This window comes from Helianthus annuus, chromosome 17 (genome assembly GCF_002127325.2).
Source record: "Helianthus annuus cultivar XRQ/B chromosome 17, HanXRQr2.0-SUNRISE, whole genome shotgun sequence".
Classification (NCBI taxonomy): Eukaryota; Viridiplantae; Streptophyta; class Magnoliopsida; order Asterales; family Asteraceae; genus Helianthus; species Helianthus annuus.
Genome location: NC_035449.2, coordinates 1,615,422 through 1,634,036, shown reverse-complemented (window position 1 = coordinate 1,634,036; position 18,615 = coordinate 1,615,422). Strand labels below are relative to the sequence as shown.

General features: G+C 31.6%; 2 protein-coding genes across 2 annotated transcripts; one reads left to right on the top strand and one right to left on the bottom strand.

The window, feature by feature from the left end:
* Positions 1 to 5,750: 5,750 nt before the first annotated feature.
* Positions 5,751 to 7,689, bottom strand: LOC110922561 (probable WRKY transcription factor 29). The gene is made up of 3 exons (XM_022166846.2): positions 7,240 to 7,689; positions 6,922 to 7,035; positions 5,751 to 6,353 (listed from the first exon to the last, which is right to left on the bottom strand). Exons 1-3 carry the CDS (start codon positions 7,632 to 7,634, stop codon positions 5,861 to 5,863), a joined length of 1,002 nt encoding a protein of 333 aa, XP_022022538.1. The 5' UTR covers positions 7,635 to 7,689; the 3' UTR covers positions 5,751 to 5,860.
* Positions 7,690 to 10,758: 3,069 nt separating this feature from the next.
* On the top strand, positions 10,759 to 12,000 carry LOC118489219. The gene is made up of 2 exons (XM_035986920.1): positions 10,759 to 11,014; positions 11,102 to 12,000. Exons 1-2 carry the CDS (start codon positions 10,954 to 10,956, stop codon positions 11,998 to 12,000), a joined length of 960 nt encoding a protein of 319 aa, XP_035842813.1. The 5' UTR covers positions 10,759 to 10,953.
* Positions 12,001 to 18,615: the final 6,615 nt, after the last annotated feature.

Here is an 18,615-nt window from a genome sequence, read left to right as displayed (position 1 = left end):
GATCAAAATTACTCTAAAGTATCATTTGTAGAGTAATTTTGATAATTACCCTACAAGAACAAAATTATTCTACAACACCATTTTACAAAATTACTCTACAAAAAATCAAAATTACTTTACAGGTACATTTGTAGAGTAGCTTTGATAGTTACTGATAATTACAAAAATGCCACCGTCTACTTTTTCCTTTTCATGCAATTCGTATGTTTTGTACGTTAAGTTTATTTGTACAATAACTTTTACCCATATATCAAACTTTTTTTTTTTTTTTTTTGAAAAGTAGAACTTCATTAGCAGCAAAACACCGACCCAAATCGGGCCGGAACAAGACAACAAAAGCCGACTAGCATCAAGTCTCCCATATATCAAACTTACGATTACTAAATGCCATAAAACAAATTTTATAAACACACTAAAATAGTTCTCATTCCAACTAGTTTGTTACGCCTGCGGTTCGTCTGTTCACAGACCCGCAACAAACTGCTGACCACCGATTTTGTATGTCCGTTCCACTTGTGTTGTAACCAAGTTGAAGAACTCGCTGAGAGAGAAAGTGATTTATTCATGCACCTAACATTATGTCAACAATAATGCAGGATATTAAATTTTAAAGAGTAAACTGCCATTTTGGTCCCTGAGGTTTGGTTACTTTTGCCACTTTAGTCCAAAACTCAAACCTTTTGCATCTGGGTCCCTGTGGTTTCAGTTTTATTGCCATTTTGGTCCAAAAATGAAATCAGGTCATACTTGTCTTATAAAATCCTGCAATTTTGTCATTTTCCTCATGGGCAAATCAGGTCATATTTGTCTTATATAAAATATGGTATTTATTTATAAAAAAGAAATGATCATTTTGCCCCTGCGGAAAATGACAAAATAACAGGATTTTATAAGACAAATATGACCTGATTTCATTTTTGGACCAAAATGGCAATAAAACTGAAACCACAGGGACCCAGATGCAAAAAGTTTGAGTTTTGGACTAAAGTGGCAAAATTGACCAAACCACAGGGACCAAAATGGCAGTTTACTCAATTTTAAATAATGCAAGACCATCTACTTTTTTTTAGTTTTAAAGTTTTCAATATGTTGCGGTTTAAAATTAAAGAAGTTTTGTTAGTAGCTCCAAAAAAGACTTTTGTGTATTAAAGATGTTTAAATCATCATTAGATGAAAGTTTAAATAAATAATTTTAATAGCTATTTATTAGAATTTTAGAATTTCAGGACCTCGCCACATAAAATAAGATTCTTTTAGCATAAGTAGCAGTGCCGGACCGATAGACATGACATTCTAGGCAAATGTCTAGGGCCTTCAAAAAATAGGTCCCCAAAAATTTCTTTTCTTATATTACGTCTTTAGCTCAAATGAACAAGCACATAAGTAATAAAGATATAATAACCCAAACAAGTAAAATGTCTACACCCAAATTTAAAGGATTATTGGCCAAATTCTTTTATTCTTGAATTCATAAGTTACCATGTCCATTTTTTATTGAACGCAATTATATATGCACACTCTGCTCCGCTGCTATCCTGATTACTTGCGACCTGCTAACTGCAAGTCTGCAACCGACGTGAATGGCAATTGGGAGAGAAATTAGGGGCAATTGATTGCCACCTATGGTGCGGTTTGTGATTAAGTAACTATAAAAAAGCAATTTTGCGATTTGATATTCGCGATTTTATGACTTTATTTTGCTATTTATCAATTTATCTTTTTTTAGGTTCAAGTCTCATAAGAGTCCCGACTTTGTAGTTCGTTTAAAGCCTTAGAAAACGTTAGACCAGTCATGATAAGTAGACCATAACATGATAACACTTTTGGAAATAAAATACTAGAGTCGCCATCAACTACTATGGCACCTCCAACTCGTGTGGTAACTAATTAGTGACCTTTTATTTTTTGTAAACTCATCTTTAAGCCATTTATAAACTTATTAAGCTTACTATCATAATCATATTTTATAATAATATGACTTTTATCTGGAATAGAATTAATTAGCGTACTAGCCTAGTAGTCTTCATGTTTGATACTTGATGATTAAAGTTTTTATCACAAGAAATTATGCTCTTTATTTATTGATCAATTCAACTTATTGATATTTTCTATACTTCCATAATTTAGCAGAAACTCGAACAAGGTTGGAAGTTTAAATACACAAACAATATTATATATAATATAATAATCTTCTATACTATATAATAAAAGAAACATGTTTTTGGACACTTGTTATTCTCTCATTTAATTGATTAAAATTATTAATAATACTAATAATAATAATATTTAATCTAATCTAATACAAATAATAATAATATTTAATCTAATCTAATACAAATTCTTATTATTAATTCAATAGCCTATTGTTAAACTAAAACTTCAATAGAATATTAAATCCTAGCTAAACAAGTTTCGAAATTCATAATAATATTAATATGTTAGACTAAATATATTATTGATATATATATAAAATATATTATTGATATATATAACTAAAATTATTATCAATAACATTAATAATAGGTTTAGAATCAAATACAAAGATTCAAAAAATAAGAAGTCGTACAAAGGGTATCAAATAGACTCTGATTGACCTCATTCAACCGACATTAGAGCCGTCTTATCGAACTCTACGACATTAATTAATATGTACGAGTTGATGGGTTACATTTATATTAACTCATTTATGTCAATATGGTATGTAAATGTCTCTGTCTTTGTTTTGCATTTACAGGAAATATCTATACTATATAGTTTAATTTGTTCAACCCGTGTAACACACGGGAAACTAACCTAGTAAGAAATAAAGTAAATTCCTCACGATGTAGGTTGTGATACATATATAATATAACAATATATTTAATTTCCAACTATATTTATTTAAATATATAACTCTATTAATTTAGTAAAGTTTGACCATCCCTTTCAATTGCGATCAAAAGCGTGGCGCAAAATTCGGCGTCCCCAAACAAAGCGTACACTTTCACATTTAAAATTCTCCTCCATATGCCCATCTTCATCTTACATCATGGATTTATTCAAATAAAACTAAACTTTTCCGTGATACGATAAATGTCACAAGTAAATACCACTTTTTTTTTTTTTTTTTTAATGGCTAAACTTGCACACCAAGGGGATTGAACCCATGACCTCCTACTATTCTACACCTTTATCTAACTCACCAACACCATTGGGCTATTCCCAATGGATTTTTAGTAAATACCACTTGTCTAACACAATATATCATAAACCAAAACGCAATAATAGACGTTCACTCTTCTAGATGGCATCTTAACCTCTATTTCGATCATTAAGTATTTTTCATTAAATTTTTCTTTACGTACACATATGTAATTAATAAATATTGCAACTTATTACTAACCATATGACGTTGGAATCTTTTACACCTAAACGGCTAAACCACCTATCAACAATTTGAACTCATACCACTTTTACGAGGGACAATCAATATATTATTAGACTATCATACTACTAAACCACTAGACCATGAACACTGGAACAATTGATACAGAATGGGATATATCATGGGACGTCCACACGCCATAATTAAAATGTACGAAAAAAAAGATATTGATATTCTATTTTTATGCTCTAAAATTTGCACTCATAGGTTATAGACAAGATGTACGTTACAAAATATTGTGGGTAAAGTGATAAACATTAATGCGTTTTAGCCGGGATATTATGAAATAAAATAGTAGTACAGTCGCACAACTTTCATATAAATAAGTGTATAGTTAGTAATTAAGCTCGGCATTCAACAATAATGTGCGTAGAAAAAAACATGATTGTTGGCTGGCACTACTAGAAAATTGTCAAGTTTGTGACAACCAAATTTGTAGCAAATTTGTCTGAAATTGGTCTTACCCACAAATTTCCTACAAAAAAATTCATAGGAAATAAACTTGTGGGTAACCGGATTAGCTACAAAAATACGACAAAATCTGCTACAAAATTCCTACAAAATCTCTCGTCGCAAAATTTGCTACAAAATACTGACAAATCGCTCTTCTTACAAAATTCCGACAATTTTTCCACGTTTTTGCCTTTTTGTATATTATTTTATGATATTTTATTTTTATATTTAATAGCATTATTAAAAAAATATTCATAATTTTTTGTTTTCCCGACAAAATACCTACAAATTATAAAACGTTCTTGCGACAAAATTCCTACAAATTATAAAACTTTTCTACGACAAAATTCCTACAAATTATAAAACTTTCTTGCGACAAAATTTCCTACAAATCATAAAACTTTCCACAAGTTTCCTACAAATTTATAAAGTTTCTCTAAACAATTTGCTACGAATTATCTACAAAACTAGCGGTTTCCAACAAATTTCCTACAAAGTTATCAAAACAGTTTACGACAAATTTCCTACAAATAAAAAATATTTTTTTTAATGTAGCTACAAATTTCCTACAACTTAGAAATTAAGATTTGCGACAAAATTCCTACAATTTTTTGCGACAGATTTGTGACAAAATAACAATATCAGATAATTTTGAAAAACCATTTTTTGTAGGAAATCTGTAGCAACTGGTATCAATTTGCTACAAATTTCCGACAAATTTAATATTTTATATTTTTTAAATTATTTATTTTGTTGTAGTTACGAATAATATGAAAATATATAATTTTTGTCGGAATTTTGTCGAAAAGGTTATAAATTTTGTTACTAAATTGCTACAAATGCTTATTGTGTAGCAATTTTGTAGGAAATTTTTGGAAAAGTTTTGTTGTTTTCTTTTTTGTCAAAAAATTGTAGGAAAATTGTAAAAAAAAATAAGTTGTGGGAAATTTGTAGGAAACTTTTGTAGGAAAAAATGTAGTTTTCTAGTAGTGGGAACAACTGACAAATCATAGAATATCACTTGTTGGCCAAATTATTACATTTATTCGAATAAAATTCAGGCAATAAGTTTAAAACTATTATCCACAATCTACGTGCTACAAGCTATAAATCATTTAGAAATTGAATACAGGTACATGTGATTATTTTATTCGTAAATCAACACAATTTGATAGAATATTTTAGTCAGTCTACATTGCAATATCTTATTTTATTTAGAATTGAATTAGTCATAGCCTTTCCCTCTACACAAACTAATATTATTAAATACTTTGTAATAAGACAAAAATTGCTACTTGCATTTCAATACTATTTGAATAAAAACATATAATTCTGATGAAAGGAACAAAAAAATGCAACTATACACTTCACATAAAATTCTTTTTGTATCCTCGAAAAGCCCAAAAAAAAAAAAAAAACCAAAACAAAAACAAAGAACACAAGTTGAGAAACCCTAAATAATGTCTTACATTTGCTTATATATATCAAGTTGAAAATGTGAAGAATTTACGATCTAAATATCCGTTGGTGTTTCATCGACAGATATTCTGTCGACATACCGTTGGTGATCTATTCGTAAAGTTTTAACTTGACGAATAGTTTTTTTCATCAATATATTGATTATAAAACACTAAGTGAAAGTTCTGTAATTTATAATGTGTATTGATGATGATCTTTGGTATATTTACTTGTGTTTTATTTCATTTTAAAAAGAAGTTTTTTCTATTATCAAGTATTACAAAGGTATGGTCTTTGCATAATAATAGAGCTACATCTTTGACATTATAACCTTCAACTATTTTATTATATATGTGTCTATGAAGTACCATTTACATTTTTTTGTAGATTACATATGATGATATGTAAACATAAAAACAAAAAAAAAACAAAATTTTATTCTAAAAGGAAAACTCTACTAGTAAATTTACAAAACAAAGTAGAAAAAAAACAACAACAAATACTTAAACTAGGATCATTATAATGTTAACAAAACACATTAGGAAACTGTTTGTTTGATGAATAATAAGATGAAGACTCCCCTCCTAAGTCCTCCAAACCCTCAAAAAAATCATCACCAAAAACCATACACTCTTCATCATTGATTTCAGGCATCATCATCGTATCATGTCCTTGATTAATGTCACATTTGTTGTAGAATGTTGTCTCTTCCTTGATGTTTGACTGCTGGAGGACTTCATCTTCCATAGATGAAGAAGCTGAAATGGTTGTTGGAGAATGAACTTGTGAGCCTTTTGATTTTGTGAGAGTTTTACCAAAATCACTACTGTTGGTGGGACTCTTTGGAGTAACTTTGACTCGGTTGCGGTTGATTCCGGCTAGGGAATTTCTGCGAGTTGGTTGTGGGTGGTTGTGTTCCGCGGTGTAGGTTAAAATGTAGATGCTTGAATCAGTGCAACTTTGCTCAACTTGTCTCCTTGCCATACAAGCTTTTGAACTACTACATCTGTAATAGCTTCTGTAGAATTTAAACATTAATCGTATTAGTCATTGTTTTATCTCTATTTTGATAGTTATTCACATTTTATCATCATCATTACTTAGTTAACAATATCATTAGTTGACTAGTTTTATTATTATCCGTTTCATTAATCTTTGCACCTCTCAGTTAAGTTATTGAAAACACTCCCAACATATTATATATTCTTTTGTTTATATAGGCGGTTTGGAGTTTATAACAAGGTTTCTACGTAATCAAGCTTTGAAACATGTTTGGCTTTCAAGTGATCCGCTAGTTGAACTAGCAGATGTGAATATTCTTTATGAAGATCCAGTATATGGTTCGTGATTAGTTGGCAAATATGTATTGGCTTTTCAACATAAACACACTGTTCACATCCGCTAGTTCACACCTATAAGCCAAATATGTTTCGAAACCATATTAAAAACTCCAAACAACCAAAATCAAAGTTTTATTTGACAAAATTATTCACCAATACAGTTTTTGAGTAATTTTTAATTCTTTCACGGAATTTGGCCATTCGTAACAAACAAAATGATAGACGTGTATGTATGTATGTATGTACCTTGGATAGATTGAGCCTTTGATCGGTTTTTGGCCATATTTACGCCAAGCCCATGGATCTGAAGACAAACCAGCAGCTGTTACTTGAACCACCACCCTCTTTTGTTGATTCTTCCTGTAATTCACACACACAAAAACAAACTGACATAAATACACTAACCAATAAAACTTCATCATCATATAAAAAAGAAAGAAACCCTAATTTATGAAAAGAAAACAGTTACAATAGATTGAGACATATATAACATATTATAATAAAAGCGTTCGTTATAATCGCATGTAGGATTTGTGGGTGATTCAAAAGTCACAAAAAGCACACCTCTTTTTAAGCTTTGGTGCAAGTTGAGAGGTGTTGGAAGCTGACCCACTAAACTTCTTGATTTCTTGTGCTTGATCTCTTTGAGTTTCTTGATCGGGATCATGAAACCGATGACGATTGATCCGAATATCATCCTCAGCATCAGCAGAAGCAGCAGGAGGAGGAGGAACCGAATAAAAGGGCTTGTAAAGCTGGTTTAAATCATCTGCTTGCATGTTGTTTGTGGTTGTGGTTGCATGATCATAATCATGATGATTGTTTTCAAAGAGATGTGGGAAACAGAAGAGCAGAGCTTGATCATATTCTTTCTTGATGTCAATGGATCCAAAACAATCATCTTGCTGATGATCATATTGGTTAGGTCTGATGATAGCTTGTAAACCCCATTCTGCCATGGTTATTATGATTTGATGAGTAGGTTGAAGATGAAGAAGAAGATATATGATGTATGTAGAAGGTGTTGACCTTTTTATAATATTATTGTGTTATGGAAATATCTCAGAAGGTTTGTTAGTGTGTAAAGCCTACAAGTGGGATGTTGACTTTGGTGGCAAGTCAAGGGCTGCCCAAAAATGTAACACGGCATGGCATGTTGCTTCTTAAACTCAAGCTTGACTCGACTTTTGCATGCTTCTATTTACATGTAATAAAAATAAATATATTTTAAAAGGTTTAAATGAAAATAATTAATATATAGACACACATAATTACGTTATTATATATTGTTTTGTTAGTATTATTATTGTGTGTATGAATGTGTCAGTTCAGTTTAGGCAAAAACCGCACCTACAAGCTACAACTGACGTTTCAATTAGATTTTTCATAGTGCATTGGCCGTTTAGGTTATAAATAGTACCTCCGGTTAGCTTCAAAGTTGGTTCGGTTAATTGTCATTATTGGATGTAGGTAAATTAAAGCTAATTTCAATCACTGAATCTAATTATATCATAGCTGGGGTTAAATTATTGTATAAATGTGTTTTAACATACAAACTACCCTTAACGTAAGAAGTGAATAAGGATTTGTTTTTTTAATTATTTTTACCCATCTTATAAAGTACGTATTTTAGTTCCGGAATTAAAAAAAAATCATAATTTTACATTAGTAGAGTAATATAATTACCCTATAATAATTACTGTAAAATCACGAATTATTATTATTATTATTATTATTATTTTTACATTTTGCAATTAAACGTCATTCTTAAATAGTAGGGAAAATTAAAAAAAAGTTCTCTCCTTCAGTTCTTACGTTAAATATATTTTGTATATTAATACTCATTCGTATTTGATCTTTACACATGATCATAACTAAACTAAAATATATATCGGCAATTCTATCATAAAATTTGTAAAGATAAATTAGTCACAAATAACACGTTAATCATGGAAAATTATAACAAAACATTTTCGAAAATATAATGTTATTTATAACAGTTAAAAAAAAATACATATGTTGATTTTACGGTTGGGCAATTCAGCTTTTTATGCATATATTACCAACTTACCATAACCTAACCATAAAAAATGTGTATCAAATCATCTTATCAATCGATTAGGTTCATTTTTTCATGGTTTCTTTATTTGTTTTATATATGTATGGATTCTTAATTTATGCTTTTACATAGATGTATCATGTATGTATATGCATGCCTTAAAGCATAACTTGAAGATTAGGTGCTAGGAGGCCCCACCTCTACTGTTAAGTTTTCTGCTATGCCTAGTTAATTAAGATATAAATTAAATAACTGTAGGTTTTAGTTCACTAAATTTGATAGTATAATATTTTGACTTTGAGATATTTACAATGATTAAATACAATGTTATAAGTTTGACAAAACTCTTGCTGTACAGGATTCAATTTTCAAATTTAAAATCAATTTTGCGACACTTATTTCTAATTATCTTAATTACTTTTATTAACTTTGTATTGCAACGTCGCTATCAAATTTATTGTTTGAATCCAGTGTTCCCATTTATCACTTTAAATGCTAAAAGTAACTTTTTGAACATTCAAAAGGCAGATATACTTACCTTTTTAGGAGAAAAAAAAAGATATAAGTACTAATTATTTTTTTGAAATAAAGCTATATACATCTGGCAATAAAGTTTCGTCTCGATCAATTGGTTAAGACAATATGTATCATAGAGAAAACAAATAAAATTCTATAAATAGCAAAGAAATGGAAATTACACCAACATGTTAGTTTTCTAGAGGCCAGATCCTGTAATAATTAAAAAAAAAAAAAAAAAATCTTACAAAGCGTGAAGGATACTAGACGGGAGCCATGAATTTTAGAGTAGGGTGTGTTGTGTGCGTGTCAGTTAAGTTACAAGTTAGTTTATATACACTATTATAAACGTCATATTCGTTTAGAGTGAATTTCAAGTTTTGTCCTTTATCTTTAGGCCATTTTGCAAGTTTTGTCCTTTATGTTTAAATTTGACGAGTTTTGTCCTTTATGTTTAAAAATCAAGCACGTTTTGTCCTTTATGCTTGATTTTTAAGGACAAAACGTGCTTGATTTTTTAAACATAAAGGACAAAACGTGTTTGATTTTTAAACACAAAGGGTAAAACGTGCTTGATTTTTAAACATAAAGGACAAAACTCGTCAAATTTAAACATAAAGGACAAAACTTGCAAAGTGGCCTAAAGATAAAGGAAAAAACTTGAAATTCACTCTATTCGTTTATATATCATACTTGGAAGACTTAATTTTGTTATTGGAGTATTAGATGCACCGTTGTAATCGGAGTAAACGCAGTCTCTTGTATCTAATTTAGATGCATTGCTGCAATCAACAATTAATTTTTTTTAAGTACAACAATATAATTAAATATAAAATAATAAAATCCTTGATGTCATGATGGTACATTTCTTTTACATAAAAGTCATTTTAGTGTTTGTTTCAGTAGAACTAACTAAAAAATGTAAACCTTTTATTCTACATTCCTCTCCCTTTCAATGTGTTGAAAGGAATTATTTTTGTCAATGGATCACCACCCCATCAGCTATTTTCCTATCCAGGACCGGCTCTGGGCCCGGCAAACTTGTGCCGACGCCCGAGGCCCAAAATTTCAAAGGGTCCGAAAAGTCTTTATCAGCTTGTATACATTTATTAAATTATATATTTAGTATATTTATCCGTTTATTATACAAAAATTTATTGGTGGTGTAGTGGCAAAAACCATCTCAAAATAATATAAAGGTCTCAAGTTTGAGTCTTTGCTCCATCACTAAGTTTTTATTTTTATAATTCATTTACCCTTAACCCATAATTTTGGGCCCAATTCTTTTCGTCGCCCAAGGTCTAAATTTTTTCAAGAGTTTTCGAGGACGGCTCTGTTCCCATCCCTTAATTATTTCTTTTAAACACAACTTTAGACTAATTTTTAATTCCGTTGCAGTCGCCACTAAGGTTTTAGCCTAATAGTAAAAGAGAAAAATGCAATTTGCGTCCCTGTGGTATGTCCCATAAATCAACTTGAGCCCCTAAATTAAATTTTTGGTTTTTTGAGCCCCTGACTTTATAAATTCATAACACTTTGAGTCCTTCTGTCAAGATTCCGTCTGTTTGACCGTTTGGGCTAGGGGTAAGACCGTCCTTTTGCTCTATTTCCCTTCTAAAAACCCCAAATTAACTATTAAAGCCCTAATTCACTCCCGCCAAAACAAGAAGACAGTTGAGTGTGCGACAGAGAAACCAAAAGCGATGGACTTCACATGGCGTCTTCGTCCTCAAGGTGAATACTACGATCCTGAAGATATATATGGTAAGTTGATTGTGTCTTCTTCTCAGGGTATAGTTTGTTTTCGGTAAGTTAAATATCATCTGATGGTTTGATCATTTGTGTTAACAGGGGATGAACCTAGAGTATTTTCTGTAAAGATTAACCATGGAGGTGAGTTTACTGATTATCCAGGAAGGGAGTATGTCAACGGTAAGGTTAGTTACATTGACTGGGTTGAGTTTGATAAGTTTAGTGTTGATGTTCTTCGTGAAATGCTGAAAGATATAGGTTACTCTGTAGATGATGTGTTCAATTTTTTTGTTAAGGATCCTAATGTCTGTTTGGATTTTGGTCTTAGACACTTTACTGATGATGATGAGTTAGATTATGTGTATGACCAACTTAGAAAAGGATGCAAGTTAGTAGATTTGTATGTTGAAATAGGAGAATCTAGAATCAAGGATTCAACTGTAATGAGCTTGGCTTTACTAGATAATGTGGGTGAAGATAATGTGGTTGAGGATGAGTCAGAAAGTAGCGAGGCAGTTTCTGAGGGTGAGTCAGAAAGTAGTGATAAAGAGAACAGTGATGAAGAAGATCCAGATTACACATTTGGTCAGGAACCAGATAATCCAGTGTTTGATTATGAAGTAGATATGAGTCAGTTCAAGGCATGTGTTGACTTTGATCCTGATGAAGTCAATGAGACAATTAGGGATGCTAGAAATGAGAATACTGAAGAAGAACTTAGGCTTTCAGGTAGGGCCAAATGTGACATATTGTTGAATAATATATGTGAAGTGTTCAATAGGCAGTTGATAGGAGCCAGAGACAAACCTGTAATCACATGTTTAGAGTTCATAAGAGTGTACATGACCAAAAGAATTGTGAATGTAAAGAAGGTTCAAGCTAAATCTCATGGTCCATTAACTCCTCATGCTCAAGAAGTGTTTAATAATCTCAATCAAGGGCCTGGGAGGGGAGAATGTTCAAGAATCTCAATCTGTATCACAAGGTGCACCAAGTGAGACTGAAGCTTAGTTAGGTTGATTTCAATGGTTTAAGACTTGTTTAAGACTTGTTTGACAACTTGTTTATGTATGGTTTAAGTATGGTTTAAGAATGTTGTTTAAGACTGGTTTAAGACTTGTAATGCAGATTATGCAATTTATGTATGCAGTTGATGTTCAACTGCAGTTTGTGTAGTTTATGCAGTTTGTGTATGCAGTTCTGTTTGTGTATGCAGTTTGTGTATGCAGTTTGTGTATGCAGTTTGTGTTTGCAATTCTGTTTGCAATTCTGTTAATACAAACACTAAATTTCAACCAACTAAATTTCAACCAACTAAATTTCATTAAACGTATCAATACAAAGACATGCAGTTAATGTTACAATACAAACATGGAAAACCCTAACAATCTACTTCCAATGAGCATCATCATTTGACCATTCAGAGTCAGAAGAATGCTCTCCCGGGTACGGATCATGGTACCAATCATCCTCCGGTGGTTGAACTGCACATTCCCACCTATCCCTTTCCAACTCTTCTGAGTCGTAGTCCGCTGCTGGATCTGGAAGAGATGCTTCATACTCTGCTTTCAACACTTCTATCACAGCATCATAGTCATCAAACCACTCCTCATTCAACACATGGGGCACTATGTCAAACTCATTGTCCGTCACTTCCTCAACCAATTCGTTATTCTACACATCAACAGCAACATTGATAGCATTAAAGTGATACTAAACAAAACATGTTGAATGCTCCTTCATACATTAAGCAAAACAAGACACATAACCAACATTCATTACATTAAGAGCTGTTACATTAAACTAAAAGTACACATAGACAACCACAATCATTAACCAACTAAACAATAAACACATCTTAAAAAACATCACTTCGTTAGCTTTCTTCATTGCAAAATCATCTTTCTTTTCCATGCTCCTTAACAATGCGGGTATTACCTTCTCACAAGCAGAGCATGAATTTGAAGGTGGAGATGAAGGTGTATCAGCCCACCTTATAAATCCACAATCTTTCTTCTGTAAAAACAAATCAATCAGGAATTTGCCATATAACTTCAATCTTTCTTCTATAATTTTAACTTACACAGCATAAGAATCGTCGATTTGGGTTAGCTTCCGTCTTTGATACCTTGTACCACGTAGCTGCACCACAAGAACAAAGGAATTGAGAAGCTTCCCCACCAGCTGATTGTTGAGACATCTTCACACTGGATTAATCGATTAGGGAATTGGGGGTTAGGGGAATTGGGGGTTAGGGTTCTTATGAATCAGTTTGACAAATTTAGGGGATAAGGGATTATTTAAATAAGGTCATTAAGGGTATATTGGACATTTAACAATAGTCAAACGGTCAAACGGACGGAATCTTGACAGAAGGACTCAAAGTGTTATGAATTTATAAAGTCAGGGGCTCAAAAAACCAAAAATTTAATTTAGGGGCTCAAGTTGATGTATGGGACATACCACAGGGACGCAAATTGCATTTTTCTCATAGTAAAAAGAAAACTCTCTAGGTGTTTAAATAAGAGAGGCCATGGTTTCAATACAGTGAAACATTAGCCTTTAAAAAAAAAAAAAAAGAAATCAGTTGTAGTATATTGTCATGCGTACGTAAGATATTACGACTCTTTCTTTTTTTCAACATTGTGTTTTTGGACCAATCTACGGCTTGGATAGAATTGGATTTCCCACTTATGGGCGGTCACTTGGTCTATCTCATCCTCTAAAAAAATATTTTTTTTTTTATATATAACGTTTAAAAAGCGTGTTATCCTAACATATTATGATATAGGGTGGGCCGGTGGGGTTCGGCTACAAAGTCCATTTTTCTTACAAAGTGTACAAAGTCATAAAACACCACAATTTCAGCCGTAAAACACACTCAAAACCAACAAATAACATAGTGAAAATCACTAAAACACAATAGCAAAACCCTTACAGTCAATAAAAACTTCAAACAAGTGGCGAATCTTGAGATTTCCAACCGAGGGGTCGAAAACGTATATACCAAAATATTTCTATAAAACCAGGGGGTCAAAAACGTATATACCCAAATATTTCTATACGAAAACTACATACCCTCCACTACTGAGCGAAAAGTTCGGGGGGTCGGTCGCCCCCTCCCGCCCTACTATCCTACGCCCATGAGCACACCATCATAGAACTATGAATATAAAACACAACACGATAATCAACATAAAACACACTAATGTTAGTTATTCGATAATCAAAGCCTTATCATCCAAAACAAACACAAAACCCACAAATATGGCATTTTAGTAATCTTCACTTTGTTATTTCTGAGTTTTGAGTGTGTTTTATGGTTGACATTATGGTGTTTTATAACTTTTTACAGTTTGTAGGAAAACTGGACTTTGTAGCCAACTCTCACTCTTATGATATAATTTAATGTTTTTACAAATTTTACGTATCATCTATATATACTGGTATTGTTTATTATTTAAAAGTGTAATTTATCTAATCTAACTTTTAATAAACCATGGTTTATTATTTAAAAGTGTAATTTATCTAATCTAACTTTTAATAAACCATTTTAATTAATGTTACGTGAGATCGTCTCCTTCTACCACACAATATTATTCATATTTTTTAAAATTTCTTTTAATACATGGTTTGTACGTGGCTTTTCTTGGAGTCAAAAGTAGCAATGGACTTTAACCTGTTAATTATTGATAAAGATGGTAATCTCTCGAGTAGGGAGATCCAATGTTGTATATGAAGAAAATTTTAGAGATTTGTAATTTTTCATTGTTAGATGTAATATAACATGTTATTACTTATCATAAATGTTTTCTTTATTGCCTCGTGTAGTACACGGGTATTTAACCTAGTTTAACTTATAATTTTAAGAGTTTAAATTTACAACTTTTGAAACATATAATGCGATTTTTTAACAGTTTGTTGACTTTTAAACTAATTTCCCCTAATACTTTTATAAGGCCATAATTTTTATCAAGTCACTTAACACGTTATATTTATCAAGTAAATTGTCTGGATGGTATTTATGGTTTGCCATTTTTCATCTTTATTCGCATTTAAAAAAATACATATATGTTTCCTGTAGTTTGATTGTTTGTTACTTGGATAGTCCCAAAACTGGATGACCATTAACTTATCACTTTAAACCCTTTTAACCTCCGGCGATCACAACCGTTATCTCCACGACCGTCATCTTTCTTCTTCCACAATCGTACCACCACCCACCAGCAACCACTATCTCTGCTTCACACCACCACCCGCCTCTCAATTGTACCAACTACAAGAACCATCAACATCGGGTTTTATGTGATTGTTATCATTGATCTTAAGAGGGGGGGGGGTGGGAACTAAGGTTGCCATTTAGCTTAAACCTTCATTCTCTGCCATGGCAGCTGCATACGAGGCGATAGTGAGCTTGTTGGCCATAAGTTCACTTTCTAGATCCCTTTTTGTTGGCCGTAGTCATCCCTTTTTCAGAGTTCCGATGAACTGGATGTTTGTATGGTGCAGATGTCAGCGGAAAAGGAGCAGTGATTAGACGGGGGGATGGGTGGGTTTTACGGAGAAGAATTTGGAAAGGGGTTATTGATAGTTAAAGTTATATGAAGTGGGACCCACTAGTACTTTTCTTTTAGTTTTCTAATTATTATTTTTAGTTACAAGGGTAGATTTAACGACAAAGTAACGTCTATCCAGGCAGGGGACAACCCCATGTAACAATCGATCTTACCACGGGGAACAAACATGTAATTTCAGAAAGTTAAGAACTAAAGGTGAACAATGTCACCCACAGGGACCATCGGGAAAGTTACTCTATTTATAATCTTACCAAATATAACATAACAGAACCATTAAGTTATGGTTGTTCAAACGAATCAATTCCTAATCCGCGAAGAATCAAATTATTCGAATTTTGTTTTTTCAAACCTGGATTGTTTCGATTGACTTTGAAATTCAAATTCGCGTATAATTCGAAATTCGATTTGAATACGCAACACAAATTCCAATTAAATCCCAATGTATTTGATTCTATTTGAATTCACCCAAAAAAACTAGTCCTGTTTTCAAAACTATTACAAACTTGAATTATTTTTAACTTCAAAACAAACACCATATTGTTTCCGGTTACAACTCTATAATAAACATAAAAAATCAAACGCCGGTAAACTTCAATTTGTATATATGAAAGTTATAAATAGCTTATATGAAATGAGGGAGGTTCATTTGAGAAAAATCTTCTTGAAAGAAGAAAAATAAATTAATGTAAACCTTATATTTTTTTGATCGGGAATTAAGATATCATTTTTGTACACTGGGTGAAGATACAATAGGAAGTTTATTTGGCTAGGAAGGCTAGGAAGTGATCTTGACCATCCATTTAGTAAATCACGGGCTAAGATTAAATGATAGAAATTGAAGGGAATAAAAGAGGCGCGTGAGTTTGTTTAGGGGCATTATAGTCAATCCAAGCCAATAGTTTCTCTCTCCTCCAATTCCCCCCATTTTTTAAACGTTAATAACTCTTTCATACGACATTATTTTTTTATAAAAATTGCACCAAAAAACGAGCGTTTTTTATCTTTAAAACGAGTATACTATTGCTATATTTAAAAAAAAAAAAATTTAACCCAGTTGCGTAAAACGCAACAACAAAACCCCCAGTTACGTAAAACGCAATGAAAAAAAAAACAACTTAAAAAATGACATTTTTCTAAAACGCAATGCACCAAAAACACAAATAAAATGACTTATTTGTAAAACGCAATGGCCAGAAAACACAAAGAAATGTCTTATTTCTAAAACGCAATAGCCAAAAAACTCAAAAGACAATGTACTTTCTAAAACGCAATGGACTAAAAATGTGTTTTACCTAAAACACAATGCACTAAAAACACAAAGAAATGTCTTATTTGTAAAACGCAATAGCCAGAAAACACTTAATTCTAAAACGCAATGGACTGAAAACACCTAAAAAATGTGTTTTACCTAAAACGCAATGACTAAAAACACTTCAAAAACGTGTTTTACCTAAAACGCAATGACTAAAAACACTTAAAAATGTGTTTTTTTTCTAAAACCCAATAGCCAGAAAACACATAAAACTCTCTTATTTCTAAAACGCAATGGATACATAAAACTGTCTAGGAACTGTCTGAATTGTCTGTGAACTGTCTGAATTGTCTACGAATTACTGTCTTCGAAATGAGCCAATTTCTGGAAAATTAATTTTTCTGATGCATTTTTATTACAGCATTTTTATTACAGCTCAACCCCAGCCAGGGGCTGTCGCCCCTGGGACCCCGCTACCAGGGGCGCTGCCCCCGGACCCCCGCCATGATCGTAAAACGCAATGACTAAATCAAAAACCAAGATCGTAAAAACGAAATTAAAGAATTTCTTACATGGATCGAAGTGATTTCTTCAACAATTGACGAATTTTGAATGATTGAAACAGTTATCAGCGCTCGAATCGAACGAATCGAGTGATTATCTCCAAAATCACCGGAAAAAACGAGATTTTTTATGAAATTAAACTGGGTTTTCTTCAAAAAAAAACTGAAGAGCACGTTGATCGGGTGTTTGAATAATTGATTGGTGATGAAAATCGCACTATAATGTAGTGATTATTGAGATAGAAAGTGAAGAAATGGTTGAAGATGGTGGGTTTTGAAAATGGTGGATTTTGAAGTTACTGGGTTTTGAAAAGGAAGAAGAAAGGGTTGGATTGACTAAAATACCCTTTTTCTTTATTTTAAATGTTGCCACATGTTCTAATCTTATTGCTTCCTACATTTCCTAGCCAAAATAAACTTCCTATTTGATATTTTCTCTTTCTACACTTTTAATTAATGCTTTAATTACTAAGGGTAATATATACAATTTGACGTACAATAGTAATAACTATTTGAAGAGTTACTCAAGTCTTATTAATGCCACCATAATTTTCTCCTTCACCACCATTAATGTGTTGGATCCTACACTAATTTTATTAGAAATGACAAAATTATTTAATAGTGTTGTGTCCTACACATATTTTATTATGAGTCGCAAAATTATTTAAATGTTTTGGAGTCATGTGCATGATTATTTAATAGTGTAGGAAACGTTGAATATGTAAAATCATGTGCATGATTGTTTTTATTGTGTAAGGTCCACAACTATTTTATAAGATAAACTTATTAAATTTATTAGAGTTTATTAATTTGAATAGCAAAAATAAATGATAGACTCATTAAATGATTTATTCAAATTACCTTTGTATACTTTATTCTTTTTATTCTTAATTTATAATTTCTTCTCATTTAAGCTCTCCATTATATGAAATTATCCCTTTTACGCTAAAAGGAGATGCATTAATACTATAAATATGTTTTGTATTTATGCATCCATCCAAAAATTTTGTGATATGTATTTGTTGCACAAAATTTGGATGGTCTTTATATCAAATTATTTTTTTAAGAAAAAAGATGTGAACATGTAATAAAAAAGTTGTTAACGCAATTAAAAAAGTTTAGTAAATCCTTTTTCTTTTGTGCACAATTGTAAATAACTTGTTACAAAGTAAATATATGTAATAAAAAGTTTTTCTGACTTTATGAGAAAATTTATCACTT